Source organism: Melanerpes formicivorus, unplaced genomic scaffold (assembly GCF_026170545.1).
Source record: "Melanerpes formicivorus ecotype bairdi unplaced genomic scaffold, bMelFor1.0.p_v2 SCAF_38, whole genome shotgun sequence".
NCBI lineage: Eukaryota > Metazoa > Chordata > Aves > Piciformes > Picidae > Melanerpes > Melanerpes formicivorus.
In genome coordinates this window covers 6,915,497-6,932,597 of record NW_027142390.1, presented here as the reverse complement: position 1 = coordinate 6,932,597, position 17,101 = coordinate 6,915,497, and the positions used below count along the sequence as shown (strand labels likewise).

At 37.7% G+C, this 17,101-nt stretch overlaps 1 protein-coding gene across 9 annotated transcripts in view; it reads right to left on the bottom strand.

Moving 5' to 3' along the window:
- Positions 1 to 5,101: 5,101 nt before the first annotated feature.
- ATP2B2 (ATPase plasma membrane Ca2+ transporting 2) overlaps positions 5,102 to 17,101 on the bottom strand; it is a 455,339-nt gene continuing 443,339 nt past the window's right edge. For all 9 annotated transcript variants that reach the window (XM_068158051.1, XM_068158052.1, XM_068158054.1 and 6 more), the window contains one exon: positions 5,102 to 8,861. In XM_068158051.1, the coding sequence (XP_068014152.1) occupies positions 8,550 to 8,861 (312 nt within the window). In that variant the 3' untranslated portion in view covers positions 5,102 to 8,549. The remainder of the gene's footprint in view (positions 8,862 to 17,101) is intronic.

Here is a 17,101-nt window from a genome sequence, read left to right as displayed (position 1 = left end):
AGTTGCAGCTTCAGGAACAAACACTGTGTTTTGTTTAAGCTGCAGCCATGGATAAAGCAGAATTTCTTCTCCTCTCTTTTGCAATAATGCCTGCCTTGTTTCAACATCAAAAGTAGGTGTTTTCTGACCAGCATAATCCAATGACTAGTTCCTATCTTCTAAAATCAGGCTTAGTTGTTTTCTACTTAAATAACACTTTCTAAATAATGCCATGGTCTAGTCATGAGGTCTGTGGTGACAGGTTGGACTCGATGATCTTTGAGGTCTCTTCCAACCTTTGTGATACTGTGTGATTTTCTCAGGGGAACCTTGAGAAAGTTTAGTTTGTGTTTGCTTGTTTGTTTTAATAAAAATGTGGTTTGTACAATGTGCCATGTATATTATGGGAATTACTGAACAAAGGAATCTCAAACTGAAACTAAAGTTCTGTTCTGATTCAGGACTATAAATGAGCACCTAAATATGGCAGAGCAGCTTGGGTTCTCCACTGATAGCATAAATTTTAAGCCAACATTGTATTGACTATAAACAGCAAAGCAATGCTCTGATATGAGATAATTCAAAGTTGTATCTGCTATTACTTTTAGTGTCTGGTATTACAAGGGCTGGCAGATTTCCACTCTGCTGTACTAGCTCACTGTTAGTATAAGGAGACTCTGCCAGTGGCACACCATAGATCACCCTGCAAATTTTGCAGAACAAAATGTACTGGCAGCATCAGATGGGCAGGAGCACTGAGGAGACAAAATGCTTTGTCGTTGTTAGGCCATCGTTCCTCAAACAGGAACATTAAAAGACAGGCAGCTGAAGCATCCCTACAGCATACTCAGACAATGTGTGTTTCCTCTCTGCTTTTCTCATACAGTGAAAATACAATTTATATCTAAGATCATGGGCTATGGGAGGCTATTGACATTCATACAAGGAAATAGGTTAAAAAGGCATATTTCACTAAGTCCACTTCTATCACCTGAGGCTTATAGGTAATAGCACAGAAAATGTAATAAAAAATACTGAAAACATCCAAATCCCTCACAAGCAGAGAAAACAGATTATTAAAAGGCAACTAGAAGTGATTTTAATTTTTGCTGGGAGATTAAACTCTAGCAAAAAATGTACCTATATAATCAGAAATGGCTTCCCTAGATCCAGCCAGTGTCCCACATCCTACAGCTCTGTAAAGAGGTCTGTCTCCGCAGCCTTGCCCTTACTTCCAGCAAGAAAGTCAGCTGATGTGAAGCATGATGGTATCTTGTCAAATGCAAGCATCTGTCTGGCAGAAAATCATCTTGCTTTACAGCAGCCACTGAGCAGATGCCAGTGACTCTGCATTTTTGCTTCTGAAACCATAATTCTCCGTGATAGGCTTGGTACCTTAGTGATAAGACAAAAAGTCAAAAGCACTGAATACTCTGTCTTTAGGGGATAGAGAGCTGTAAAGCCATCTGTTCAATTCCCTTTGTTGCTGGCTTGATAGAACAGGCATTTTAGTCTGAAATAATAGTGGCTTGAATCTCTGATGAGTTTTTTACTGCTGCTTCACTGCCATAAAACTAGTTCACATCAGATCATCTGGTGAGACAAGTCATGGAACTGGCTAGAAAGCAACTGAAATTATCCTGCAACAATGGAAAGAAAGGCAACACGCAGTCTGTTCCAGACCACATAACCATGTAAACACCAGGGCTGGCACATAAAAGAGTGCATGGTGGGGTGTTTTTGTGGAATAGCAAGTTCATCACCAGTAGCTATGTAACACTCTTAGGCATTTGGCATGTTTATGTGTAACAGATAAGCTTTCTACTGGGTTCAGTTACTTCCCAAATCTAAAGCACTACTGACGTACACAATGACATGCGGCCACTTTCTACAGCTCCTGTCATCTTTGTCTTTTATAAAAGAACCCCAAACAGGGGGCCCATTTAAAAATATAATTAATTAATCCTATGCAAAATTACCTTAAGAAAGCTTTCCAAGTTGCCCTTCTTTGATAAGAAAGTATAGGTAACTCATTCATGTGATTTGTCATCAAACGTTTATCCTTTTTTCTTTAATCTCTTTAGAGACCTTTTTTAAGTTTCCACTACCTTGTGAAAAATAAAACACCTTCCCTGGCTATGCACCAACACTGCTAACACCAGCTCAATTCCTAACATTTCTTAAATGCACCACGGAAGGGCTAGCAGGGGCACACGCAAGGGACCACTTGCTTGAGAAGTGAACACATTCAACGCAGACAGAATAAATGAAGGACATTCCCTTATTTGAAATTTCACACTTCAGTTGATACCAGGCAAATATGGGCTCCCAAATACACAGAGAAGCAGAGTCCAATTGAACATATGGGAGAAAATGTTGTAAATGTTTCCTTTCACTTGTGTTTTTTTCAAGCCTGCCTTGATTAATACATAAATTGTTTAATAGCTTCTCTTCAGTTTCCATCAGGTTAGATCATGATATGCCTGTTAACACCTGCCTGTAAAAGAACAACAAAATCAAACACTTCTGTGTCTTACAGTGCTGTGTTGGTGAACAACACTGAGCATGACCTAAATGGATTTTGTGTACTGATGAAAGCAGAAATAGGGATACTTAGTTTCTAACCCAGGGCAATTTACATGTGGTTCTAGTCCTAATCTGAGCCATCAATAAATTTTGGTATGCACTTTTTATTATTTCAATGTCTTGCACTGTTGCAGGAATACAAACACAAATAGAAAATGTCTAGTGCTTACCTTTTTGTGGTGCCTTCAAGGCAATTCTAATACTGTAATAGCAACAGCAACTCTGAAATGTTGGACCCTGATTGTCTCACAGCCTGAGCAGTGTGCTGAAGTAGGCCAATACCACAAAGTGTGTTGTGGGTTTTTTTGGTGATGGTTTTGGTTTGATTTTTGTTTGGTTGGTTTTGGATTGTTTGGATTTTTGTTTGGTTTGATTGCTTGTTTGTTTGGCAGGAGAGGGTGCTGGTGGGGGGGTTTTGGTTTGGTTTGATTTGGTTGGATTGTTTTGGTTTGTTTGTATCACAGAGTGATGAGGCTGGGGGTTGGGGTGTGCAAAAAAAGGAAGGGGATGCAGGAGATCATTTGCTTCTGGTCAACCTGGTCAGATACATGTCAGGTTTGGGGTAACAGCTGAGCAAGGGTTTTGTAAATCAGCACTTTTCGGTCAGAGGTCTAGACCTCACTTTGGGAACCTCAGCCTATTCATGAATGTGGACTTCAGCTGGAAAAGGCTGGTAGGTGAAGAATATTATTTGAGTGTCTTTTCTATTAGAGCTCAATGTCTAGATAAAGCCAATAACAAGCAAATAGGATTTTATTTCATTTCAGTATATAGTGAGCTACATATGTACCTGCATTTTCTTTCTCCTCCTGGCTATTCTCATTTTGCTTCTCCTTCATCTACTATTTATGAATCATTTCCCTCATTTTATTGGTGCAGCATCTCATGAGAAAAACATAGTGACACATAGTGTAGCATCAGCAGCCATGAGCCGCACCTGATTCTTCCGTCTAGTGTCCTCTTAGCAGTATACTTAGTATGGATAAAAGAAGAACAGTTAGAATCAAATCTGGCACACTTATTCTGAGCCAGGCTATTAGTCTTAGTTTGCTGTGATAGACTAATATCCTTAAATACCATTTGCCTTTCTGAATTTTCCATTTGCTCTACAGAATAGGAAGTTGGTGCAGTGGGGAATCTCTTCCCTGTTATTCTTCTCTATTTACAGGCACATCTCACATCCACGCAGTGCTAAGGAAGTATTTCACATACACTTGGAAAAAGTGCAAGTGATCAAACAGCTATCTCAAGCTGGCAGAAGGTTAAAACTCACTGAACTGTCCATTCCTCTCTCTTACACCTCTACACACATTTTATTTTTTTTCAGAGATGAAGGGTTCTGCCAAAAGCACTTGGGCTAAGGCTGCAAATAAAGTTACACGTGTAAGACAGAGGTAGTGAGAGTTAAAAGAAAAGTATTTCCATATTTTCACCTAGACTGAGCTCACAAAATCAAAGGAGAAAACAGCTGAATTGCAAAATACTTGTAAAGTTATATCAACTCAAGAAGTCTGCAAACTGACAACTGTTTTCTGCAGGGTTTTTGTTGAATTTACTCTGTTGAATACATCTTCTATTTATTGGTAACCTTCCTCCCAGTGAGGTATTATGTCATTGCAGTTTGGCAAATATTTCTTGTCGTACATGATTTGTGAGTAGAAGTTATAAATCTAGTTGAGAAGACAGGAAAATCTGTAATTGGAAGTATTTTACCTTTAAATATGAAATGATGTGAAAATTACTCACCACATACCTTGTCTGGCAAGTTCAACCTGGTCTGACTGTTTTGCTAACTTCTAAATCTTGCTCTTGCTACTGCAATAACACAATTATGACGACAGGCTGTATGGCAGTTTATAGTAAAGGAACTTCAGTCTAAGCTGAAAAAAATTTAAAAGGAATTTCTGGGCTGAGACTCTTGAATACCAGAATGGGAACACCCTCATTTCACCCTGGCACTGCACAGGTACAGGTTTTAAGCTATTAAGTGGCAGGATGTGAGTCCTGGACTAAACTCCTCAGTACTAGGAAGTTGCAAAGACCATTTTCCTGATCATGACAGATGGGGAAGGGGATGAATAAGTACATATGAATGGAGGAATGTCATATGGGCCAAAGTGACAGGAAAACAGACTTTGATGTCTGTTGGTCCTAGGATTAAGATTAAACCAGTCATTTCATCTATGCAGATTCCCAGGGGCTTCATCCATTTTACTTATTCTGCACTGGGTAATTCCAGGTGGCTTCACTGCAGCGTTCACACCAGCCATTCCCAGCACTGGGCATCAACACAGCATGGATCAAGATCTTTTTCTGGGCATCACACTGACTCACAGTGAGGCAGGAGTTAAAAGCGTTGTGGGCTGACTCATCACCTGGGTGTAATGGAAGTGTAACCACTGACTGCTGAGCAGGCTTCTTACTGCCAATCCAGAAAGATTTGCATTTGTCATTACATTAACACATCCCGGTGGGAATCCAGAGCTAGATCTAATGACTTCAGATGCAAATAAAGAAAGCTGTTACGTTCAGACCGTTATTGTTCATGCTGCTTTGTGAATTTATTTCTTTAAATTTTCCACTTGTGCTCCTGCCAAGAGAGATCTATCAGACAGAAAGCAGCAAGAGTAAAACTTTATCATTTTGTTTCAAACTATAAAATAATTTACATCACATATCTTACTTACTTTTGTCTTTTTTTTTTGTCTGGTTTTTTTTTTGTTTGTTTTGTTTTTTGTTGTTTTTTTGGGTTTGTTATTTTTTCTGTTTGAAACCACAAACATTCCAGCATCACACTGTAGGAATAAGAATAACAATAGAAAGCATAACCTTTTGCATAGTATTAAATGAACAGACAGAGTTAAGTTCTTTATTTACAATTATTGTCTAGATAAAAAAATTCATAAAAACAGATGAATGAACATATATTAATAACCCCTAGTGGGATGGATTGCCAATGTACCACTGTATTGTTGTCCACAAATCTCATGCTGCTAGGTACAGTACGTAGAGAGCGAGCATTTATATATTGCAGGGAATTTTAACAAACTGATCATTTTGGGTTTTGATCCATTGTTCCCATCACAGAGAGGTCAAGCAACGAAAGAAAGGAACTGTGATGCACGACTGTAGTTGAAAGGTCATAGCTATTCTGCTTTAAAAAGAAGAAAAAAAAAGAAGTCTATCATTTATCATATACATAAAGCACAGTCTCTGCTCACAAAAGCCCAAGTTGTCTATGCATCTCAGTTTATATATGTTTTACTATATATACACAGAATGCAGTGTTCGTTTTCTTAACAGTTTTCAAGTCTGCAAATGGTACCTTAGGGAGGGGTACTCCTATGGGAAAATGTAAAAAAAAAAACAAAGAAATGAAACCAAGAAAAAATATGAAGAGTGTTTGAAAATAAAAAGGCAAAACAGTCAGTGTTAAGATGCTGAAAATAAATTGTTCCAGTACTAATAGCTTCTTCAGGTGTTCAAGTCCAAAGCTAGAGGCTTCCCTGTAAATAGATAACACTTTTTGTTTCTTCTGAATATGATATCCCAAATAGGCCATAGAAACCCAATACATGTTATACAAAGGTTAATCACCATATTTACAAAGCAAAGAACAATCCTGACTCAGTTTCAATCACTTTGTTGCTAGGAGTTAGCTAAAATAATTATGTTTTCATGCTAGCATTTTACTGTTAAGAACCGGGTCACACTATCTGTTGAGAAGAGAGTCGTATACGCCTCCAGAGACCTGTCCTGGTGTTGAGTGACAAGTTTGGATCAGATAGCAAACTAAGAGTTTGAGCCAAAAACATTCAAGCTTCTACACAAAAGTCCGGAAGCTGGCAATTGAAGCTGATTAGAGTTTTACCTGGCTGAATAGCCTTGATGCACCCTGAAAACATTTTTAGCCAGTTCAGTCTGCAGTTTGGCCTTGAATCTAATCTCTGTTTCATGTTCTGGCTCGGTTTAGTTCTTGTGACTGCAGAGATGCACCCCTGTATGAGCCAACTTTAAGACAATCAGTAATACCTCAACAAATCAATTTATCAAGCTAGTTTGAGAGTGTTTTGCAACACATCTGGCATAATCAATTGTGTAATTCAAAATATCTTTTGCACTGTACAGTTATGGAAAAGATCATATGCTGAAAAGTCTCCAAGCAAACTTTATATTAAATACAAAAATTATTTATGAAAAATCTGTGATCCACAAAGTGCTTAGCATTCAAGTGGTTGACATAGCAATTATATAAGCTCAGGAATTTTCTATCGTCAGGGCTGTTACCATCTTGAGAAAACACCTTTCACCCTCCATACTGCAGGTTTAAAAAGCAGCTTTCTTTGTAGAAAGCTCAAGGTAAAATAAGGTATTACTTGTGACTACAGGAAGACAAGCTTGGTTAAAAAAGGAAAAAAGAAAAGAAAGAAAGAAAATCACACAAAGCATATCTCTATGTACAATTCATAAAGTTTCATTCAGACCTAATAGTGCAGAAATTATAGTGTTCTCTTAAAAAATCCAAGCAACACCCTACAGTAATTTTCATCCAAAATGCCAACAGCCCGTACCTTGCAAGTAGTATGGAAAGAACTGCCTAAATCACTAACTGAAAAAAGATTAACACAATATATCACAATATTTCAACATTAGCTTTATCTCCATATAGACAAACCAAATATAACTTATTTTAAATTATATTTATAAACTCAACTCAGTTTCATAGAATAGCTCTCTAAAAATAGTTTCTGGAAGCCATGTTGAAGGAATGCAATAGCCTCCATTATGGTATGCTGCACCAAAACCAACTCAAGCAGATTATTAGAAGCGTAAAAAAGTATAAGAGAGGGGGGGGGAAAAAAAAAAAAGAGAACCTGATTGTTTGAATTTTTATTTGAAACAAAGGAAGCCTGGTTTACCTCCCTGTATATAGGATCACAATGCTACATCCAATGTGTTATAGTTTGGCTTCTTTTGTTACTTACTAGCAGTATCTACATTACTTAACAAAAGAGAGAGAGAGAGGAAAAAAAAAAAGCCAACAAAAAAATCCGTCAGAAATCAGAACACGGCTGTAATAAAATATCCAGAGTGTGATATTACAGATGTTTTTTGATGAGCTGAGCTGAGCCATTTTTATACTACTTCGGCAGGAAGTGCTTTCTTAACCCTACAAATAGTTAAGGATATTATCTACAGGTTTGTAAACAAATTACATTCTTCTTTTAGGACATAAATAAGTTAAAATAGTCAGAGCAATTTGAGCAGAAACAAGGCAACATGCCAACAAAGAAACTTTATATATATATAACTATATATATATAGATAGATATATACATATATATAATTAATTATGTATATACTTATATGTATATATCTCTATATATAGTCTCGTAAATGTTTAAGTTCCTCTGTCCAACTGGTGCAAATCTACTGTGCAAGTTAAGCTTTGCAACTTCAAAAAAGTTATTTAAATTAATCTATACAATTGAGTCCATGCCACACAAGCATTTCAAAAAACTCACAGACCAGTGAATCGGATAAATAGCCTCAGAAAGAAGTCCTCTGCAGTTCCTGCTTAAGGAGGAAAAAAAAAAAAAGAAAAAGAAACCCAAAGAAACCCAAAGGAAAAGAAACTAAAAGAGAGAAAGGAGGGCCAGAAGTGTACAGTACATTCATGCAGGATATTTTTTTGTTTGTTTTTTTGTTTTTCTGAAAGGGAACAAGGTTGGGGGAGGGGGGGGGGGGGGGTATGTAAATCAGCCATTCATTCCTTCCCCAAAACCATTGTGATCAACAATTCATTCACTTGTCTCAGAGTGAATAAGAGTTCAAACAGCTTTTCAGCCAGCAATGTTTTTTAATATATATATTTATATATTTCGGTTGCTGTGGATTTTTCTTTTTACTTTATTTTACTTTAAACTTTTTTTAATTTATTTTTATTTTTATTTTTTTTTTTTTTTTTGCAGTGACCTTTTCAGCTAAAGTGATGTCTCCAGGCTATGTATTGGGCTTCCTGGACTAGAGGAGGTAGCTGATTTACTTGTATCAGTTGTAAGATTGATTCCACTGTCGATAGCACTGTTGTTCTTGTTCAGCGAAGACGGTGGACTCGAGTTTTTCTTGAGAGCAGGGTCTTCTTCTAGGTCAGTGTCATCGATCAGTGGGATGTGGGGCTGGGAATCTTCTATCCTAAATTCAGGATGAGTCATAAAGTTGTGAATAGAGGTTCTAGATTCTGGTTTTTCTAAACCTTCATAGAGAGAGCTACGGAATGCCTTCACGACGCGGATCTGGGGGGAGAAAAGGAAAGAGGTGTCAGGGGTAGCACCTTCAGAGGGCAACGTTGTGTTAGAGAATACTTTGTGAAAAATGTAGCATATGGTTAGGGCAGTGCAGACAGCTGAAGTCCAAAGTCTCTGGATGTTATATGCATAAACGAGTGGCTCAGTTATGTGCATTTTGAATATCTGTACCAACTGCAATATTAAAATAAATCAGGTTTAAATCCATCAAAGAACTGATGGGAAGTACTGGTTAAAGAAAGCGAACATCCACTCGTGTGGTACATCCCTAGTAAAAGACAAGCCATGTTAATCGTAATGCAAAATGTCAAACCATGCATGTTGATAGTTTTGCAGTGAGTAAGTAGGAAGGCTTTTTTTTTAATTAAAAAAGTCTCTTTTGTACTGTTAAAATCCATTACACATAACATATCACACTTCACAAACAGAGAAGCACGGAACACAGACACGGTCGGATGGGTACGTATGAGACACACACAGGAGCCAAGTGTAAAAACTATAAACAATATCAATGTTTTAAAGCAAAACCTAAATGAAGGCAGCCAAGAGCACAAAAAGCCAAGCAGACAAAATACTAAAGCATAATCATGCTACCACGGGGAAAAATAAAAAGTCACGGTTACCACATGAACAGAGATAACTTGCACACAACAACTACACTTGGAAGCCTGGATAATGTGAACATAGTATTGTTGAACCAACTTTTATTTTTCCTTCATGCATATGTGAGGTAAACACTCGAGTATAGACCCACTGTTCTAGCCATTTAACTTTTTTTTGTATATATATATATATATAGAACATGTAATAAAATAATGTATTGATTTGTTGGGTTGAATTGAATTACATGGTTAAACAGCAAGCTTTTTCATTCTCTGTGTCTCAGTTGCAAAACTGTAACCTTAAATGCTGGAAGTGACACAATTTATGCCATATATGCAGTGTTTTGACTAGGTCAGCTGACATATGCCAGGGTCAAGCTAATGGCATGAACCACCTGACAGTAAGAATATAGGTGAAAATAAACTCCAAAAAACTCAGCCCATTAGACTGTTAGGGCCAGTTGCCAGTAGGAAATGAGAGGAATAAAGTGAGGAGCATTTTGGAATGGGGACACTACGTCCTCTGTGGGTGGGCAAAGGGAGGGATGCTGTCTATACCCCAGTGACCTGGCAGTTCTTAAAAGAAGTGAAGGTTTGTGCTGGTTTACTGCTGAAAAAGACATAACTTTTTGTAAGGGAGTGAGGGGGCAGAGAGGAAAAAACAGAATGGCAAAATGTGATCTGTTGGCAAATGTTTTATGGCTAAGTATGAGTTCTATCCTTCTACTTCCATGTAGTCCAATGAGCGAATTTTTAGCATTTCTTAGAGGGGAGACCAAAACAAAGGCAGAGGCAGAAAAGGTGCAAGCAGGCATTGTGAAAGCTTCTCCACACACATTTGAAATGGTTTGGTGGCTGGCATGTTTATCTTTTCACATGTAAATATGCTGAGCATTATTGGTTGGCCTAGGACATCACTGATTTGTAAATCCTTAATTCCTCCTGTAGTTGGCAAACTGCATTTTAGTTACGGCATGTCAGAGTGGTACAGCTGTGGGATCTAGTTGATCCTCTGGCTGGAGTTGTCTGAGTTGTCCAGAATATCAGCACATTCAAGAAAAAGGCTGTCTTGCATTTTCAGTTCTTTGACCGTTGTCCTTGTTCGTGTTCTCTATGTTTAGATATTCATCACCTTCCAAAAATCCTAATAGCAGAAGTCAGTCATGCCATCTTCAGATACATGACCTTTGGTCAGTCCAAATACTTTCCTTTTTCTTTATACATATATTTGGTGACAGCAGAGCACAGTACAAAAGTAGTTCCTGTGTCTGCTTATGCTCAGAATAAGGACTGGAGTGATGCAGAACAGCTTGTCCAGATCTTAGGAAACCAGATGATGTTTGGAGGTTGGCAGAGGTGAAGGCCAGGAGGAAGAGAAGACTAGATTTTACACCATTACACAGTGTGTCTAACACCTCTAACAGAGCACCTGGAGTTACAAACCAGACTTCTATGAGAGCTGAACCTGTCTGAGTTGTGCTGTGCTATGTGATAGTTCTGTGTAGTGAACAGACAGACTGGAGTAAGAGATTCATTTGCATGGAGAAGGAGTGACATGCTAATTCCTTCATTATCTATGCCTTTATGTCTTTTCTTTTAAAGTGCAAATGAATTAGTCTGAACAATGACAAAATAGTGTGTTTTGTCAAGGCAATCTTAAAAACATGTTTCTATATTATCCTGTTTTAAAATAGGAAACTCTTTGTAACAGGCTTACTTTATAATGGACTGCTAGGGTGACATTTCCTGCACAATTATCTGTTATTTCTGCTATCTACACAAAAATAAATCACCTCATCCAGCTGTAGCCATTCACTTATCAACTATCAAGCCATATCTTATCAACTAACAAAATCATTTAATTCCCTTGAATACATCCACTTCTTATTGCACACATTTAGGCTCTATTTGCCAGCTGGACTCTTTTTAATACAGGCAAAGCTAATGTTTACTTAAATAAAATGGTTTGCAATTTGGTATTATCCTTGACCAGATCCAGCAGAATCCAACAACAGTAAAGCTTTGATTGCACAAGGTGTATTTAAGCCTCTACAGGTTGGCAAGGGAGGAACTGCTATCAGTTTATGAGGCTCCAAGTTCTATTGCAGGGAAAGAATCTATACTGCATTTAATATCAAAATTTGGCATCTAATTTGCACTTAGCACCAAGGTTTTAATCAGACTAGCTAAGTGACTACACAACTGAGGGAAAACTACAGATTGAGGTTGCGTTTAAGCACTGGTTATGAAAATCTATCTGCCAGGCCCTGAGTTTGGTACTCTGCAGTGACTGCTTGAACAAGTGAGTTGCTGAAATAAAGCACTCACTAGCATCTTTTGCTAAAAAGCATTTACACAACAATCTGAAGATACAGCTGGAGAATGTACAATCAGTCAGCAGCTGCATCACTTTGTGTGAAGGTCTGTAGCAAAGTTTTCACACAGACTGTTCAAGTCTTGCAGGACCATTTAAATGTTACTAGAATAGCTCCTGCTTGTTCATAGTGATTTTTACTGGAAAGATTAGCTTAGAGCTAACTCAGAGGTGCTGATACTTCTTTATCTTTAAATTTATCTACAGAGATGTATATATGTTTTCAAAGTTTTAAAATATTTTTTTAGTGCCATACCTCACTCAGTGGCAGAATTTCTGCATTACAGTGTAATTCAAAATCTTGTCCATAGTCTGTCCTCCAATGGACCAAATTATTCCTTACAGGAACAAAACATGCCTCTTTCATTACATTAATGGAAACAAAGGTAGAGGGTTTGCTGATCATAAAATCATAGAAAGGTTTGGCTAGGATGAAACCTTGAAGATAAAGTTCAAATCTTCGTGCCGTGGCCAGAGACACCTCCTACCAGATTAGCTTGCTCAAGGCTTCATCCAACCTGACTTTGAACTCTTCCAGGCTTGGAGCCTCCATAACTCCTCTGGGCAACCTGTTCCAGTGCCTCACCACTCTCATAGAGATAAATTTCCTCCTTTGACCTCCCCTTTTTTCAATTTGAGGCCATTACCCCTTGTTCTGTCACTCCATGCCTTTGTAAAAAGTCCCTCTCTACCTCCCTTGTAGCCCACTTCAAATCCTGGAAGGTCTCCCTATAGCCTCCTCTTCTCCATGCTTAACAACCCTAACTCTCAGCCTGTTTTCACAGCAGAGGTGTTCCAGCCTTCAGATCATTTTCCTGGCCTCCTCTGAACTTGTTCTAACATTTCCATGTCCACTTTGTATTCGGGGTGCCAGAGCTGATTGCAGTACTCCAATTGGGGTCTCATGAGAGTAGGGTGGAGAATCCCCTTCCTCAACCTGCTGCCTGCACTGCTGGAGATGCAGCCCAGGACATGGTTGGCTTGGTTACAAAGGTGGGATTTTAATTTCTGTAGAATATTTGTACCATTGTTAAGGTAAGAACTGAAAAATTATTTACCCAGAGTTATTCGGCCCAACAGCAACAAATGCTTTTAATACATGCTTAAGTTCAGGATTTGATGTAAGAGCTGATGTAAAAATGTTTAGGGGCTGGGCTACAACAAAGCTCACATTACTGTTTTGAAGATAAAACAAAGCAGATGAACTTAATATAATGTTGTTATGGCTGTACAGCATGTAAAAGCAGGGACATACCCATGATGGATAGAACCTAGTTGGGTTATTATGAACTATGTAGAGTTCATGTAATGATATTTCTTTATGATACTGACAATGCCAAGGGAAGACAAACAGTGTGATACAGCTCCCTTTTCTCACAGTAATGGAGACAACAGAAAAAAATGAACTGCTTTTGAACAAAAGACTGTGGGGACGACACTTCAGGACATTTTTGACATGGCTATAAGTTTCCACTTCTTTCTTCTTTGTAGCTGTAATAGAAAAAACTCTTCAGTTTCATCCCACCTTGAAAGTCAGATTTATCATACTGCATCAGGCAAGAAAAATGAAAGAAATAGAATTTTAGATACTATGATTTTTTCCCATCAGAAGAAAAAGATGAAGTTCAGAATCTCACTCCCAAGTACAACAATCTAGGCAAAATACACAAGGCCTGTTAAGCATCAACAGATACGGTTGGTAGTGTGTGGGCTTATACTCGAATGTTTACCTGGCTTCATATAAGCCAAGTATCTTGAGTTTGGTTCACATTCATTTCAGGCTCAAGGTTAAAGACTCACAACCTCTTTTTATTTCACTCTCTCCTGCTGAACCCTTTTGTCCAATGTTCTCTAGCCCTCTAGGAAAACAAACACATTTAATATTCAGACAGTAGAGAGTAGGGCACTGCAAAAGCAAATAAATTCAATACTGAAAGATCAGTAAGGTGATTAGTATAAAGTTGTAAACAAGGGGTCAATTTTGCAAAGAGATGCCAACTCTTATGTGCAATGATACTATTCTACATCAAGACTATAGCTATAGAAAGGTCAGGAAGAGTTTGGTCAAGTACTATTGCTTTAAAATAGAAGGCATGACTTCAGTATATTTGGGGTGGATTATTTTCAAATCCTCCAGTTCTAGGTGAATAACATCAGATTAGGTATCCACAGGAGGAGATATTGCATGTATTGGAGTCACCTGTGAATGTGGTGGCTAGTATGTTCTGGATTGTATGAAGCAGAAGTTAAGCAAAATCAAAGATAATATTTGGTAAGACTAGACAAATTACAATTTCTAGGTTGCTGCTTTAAACCGACTCATTATATTATCTGTTCTGCTCTCTTTCTACATAAATATGCAGTAAATCCAGTAAGTGCTGCTGAAAATTCAAACCACATGCAGCAAGAGGAAAATGGAATACCTACATATGCTGTGAAATCCTCAGGCCTGATTCTTGTTTCACAGAAGGTTCACATGGCTGTTATCCCACTGAGTTTTAGAGCGTGAGATCAGAACTGCACACACGGCTTCCGCTTTCCATATCTTATCTCCTCTATTATAGAATTACTGCAGAACTACAGTCTGACATTTTTGTATCAGATTTGGCAAAGTTTAAATATATTATACAACCCCTTGAAAAAAATTTATTTCTGTCTTAGGAGTCTAAACCCACTTGCCATGCTCTGAGTCCTCCAAGTTGAGGACTTGGGTTTATATTTAGGCTTTCAACCTAGTTAGCTTCCCTATAGGCAAGAAACAGAAAAATGAAATTTGACCTTGCACATCACATCCCAGAGAGATTGTAATAACAGGATTTTATAACCAGTGGGAACATCTATGCTTTAAAGCAATATCTCTGTCTCTAGGTTAATGATGTTCCCAAAGGCTGCAACGTAATGTTGAATGTGGACTTCCTTTAGGTTCTGCTTGTTCCGTTTATTCATGTGCTAGTTGTACCATGTTGCCATGGAAAGCAGCTGTTATCTTCGTTAGGGCTGGTATGCGCTCTTGACTTGGTTTGTGATCTGAACACAGATCAACACTGGACAGCAATCTTTGCCTCAAGATTCAGGAAAAGACAAGACTTTATTTGAATATTTTTAAGAAATTGGTTCCCATTTTTCTTCATGAGAAAATTTCATCCAGACTTAAGGTTTTACCTTAAGTTTTAGTTGTATAGTCTGTCCAGCTGAGTTATGATTACACTTAGAGGAAACCATATACATAAGAAATACAGAAAAGCAAAAGCTTCTGGAACAGGAAATAATTTTTCTTGATACAAAGAATCTAATTTTCATACACCACAGATTACAAATAGCTGAACTGAGCTCTCCCTTTAAAATTATCTATTAGTAAATGGATTGCATTACACCCTCAAATGCAGCTTGCTGAATGTCTTATGTTAGTCTGACACAATTTGCAGATGCTTATGCCCCTGTGCCACTCCAAGGCAAATATTGCATGTCTAAAGTTTCTACCTGTAAGTGACAGGTTCTTGGCGAGTCTGATAAATGTCAACTAATTTTTAAAGGGAGAACAAAGGAAGTTGTCTTTCCATACCCCTTAGCCCCGCTTTAGAAGACCCATTGATAATGTGAACCAGTGCAAATATACAGCCTTAAGGGGGCTATGCTCATTTTTTGCTTGAAAATACTTTTCTAAAAGCTATCAAGCAAACAATAACACCCCCAGAACCTCCAGAGATCTGTATAGTGGACAAATACTGATTGCTCAGTAAGGTTTTATTGAGCTGCCATAAAATTTGGAATCATTGCTGTGTATTTTTTTTCTTGTGTCATCTCTACAAGTGGCTTGCTAGAGGCCACTGTTGCTGGAGTTTGCATTAAATGCTTCTAAAAACCTCAAGAAAAAATGACAGACCTCAAGAGAACAGAGAAAAGGAATCTGCCAATACAAAAACTACAGCAGTCTCTTGGAGGTTATCTTTTGGTGGGGTTTGTTTTTGTTTGCTTGTTGTTCTCCCAATGTTTCCTACTCTTAATAATACTTTCTAATAATAAACTTTTATGAATGGAACAAGGGGTTTTGGTAAGGGCCCTGACATTTCTGTCTGCTTTCACTGGGGAACAGGATTAACTATATGTGTGAATAAGAGGAATGAGGAAGAGCAAGTAGAAAGGAATACTAAATGTGCACCTTTCTTGGAAAATCTCAAACCACATTCTTTTGAAGGGGCTATCTACTGCTAATATAAACAATATCTGAGAACCAGATATAAACAGATTAAGGTAAAGTGTAACTTGTTTACTTTGTGTACAGTTAGATTTACTCATCCTCTACCTCCTTAAAAAAAAGTGTAGTAGCAAAGGATTAAAGCAGAGCTAAATTTTAAGCAAAAGCTAACATTTTCTGTTCCTGAGATTCAAAAGTAAATAAGATGCTACATTGTCCCACTGGATCTGATTTTGTATTCCCAAATTAAAAACTTAGGGAGCTATGCATATAAAATACATATTCACCAAAGCTGGCATGGGATAGCCTGGTATCTAAACCCACTTTTAACTCTGCAGTCTAACAGCTTTCCATTGATAACAGATTGTGTGTGCCTATGCGTGCCTGTGCATTCATGCACGTGACACAACAAATACACAGCTTCATTTTAAACTTGTTTACAGTTTCTGTACACTAAATGTCTGCATATTTAGTTTGTATTTGAATAAATCTTTCACTTCTATCACAGCATATACAATTCCAGGTTTCAGTATGCAGAAATTTTCACTATGTTTATTTAAAGCCACAGCACTTTTTGGAATAGGTAAGAGACTCTTCATATGGACCTCGCCGTTATAAATTCACGCTGACAGCCTGAAATACATCATTTGTTACTGACCAAAACACCATGGCACTTCATGAGTAATGGCATAATGAGGGAAACTTTAGTACTGTAGAAAATATTCCCTTGTAGAAATTGCTTTTAATTAAGGTATTCTACAACCTAATGAAAGATGTGATGGTGCCATATCTATGCATTGCTGAAAACTTTAGGTACTAAACTTGCTAATGTGTTCACAAACAGGCAGATTTCTTTTTAAGCACACAGCAGCCTTTGAAACAAACATTAACCTGGCTGGAAATACTAAATAATAATGAAAAAATAAACTTGCAAAACTTTACTATGAATCTGCAGAAAAAAAACTCTCACAGATTGGTAAAGTGTCACAATGAACTATATTAAAAGTATACAATATAAGTAAATGCTCTGTTAAATGAGACTTAGATGTTCTTATTG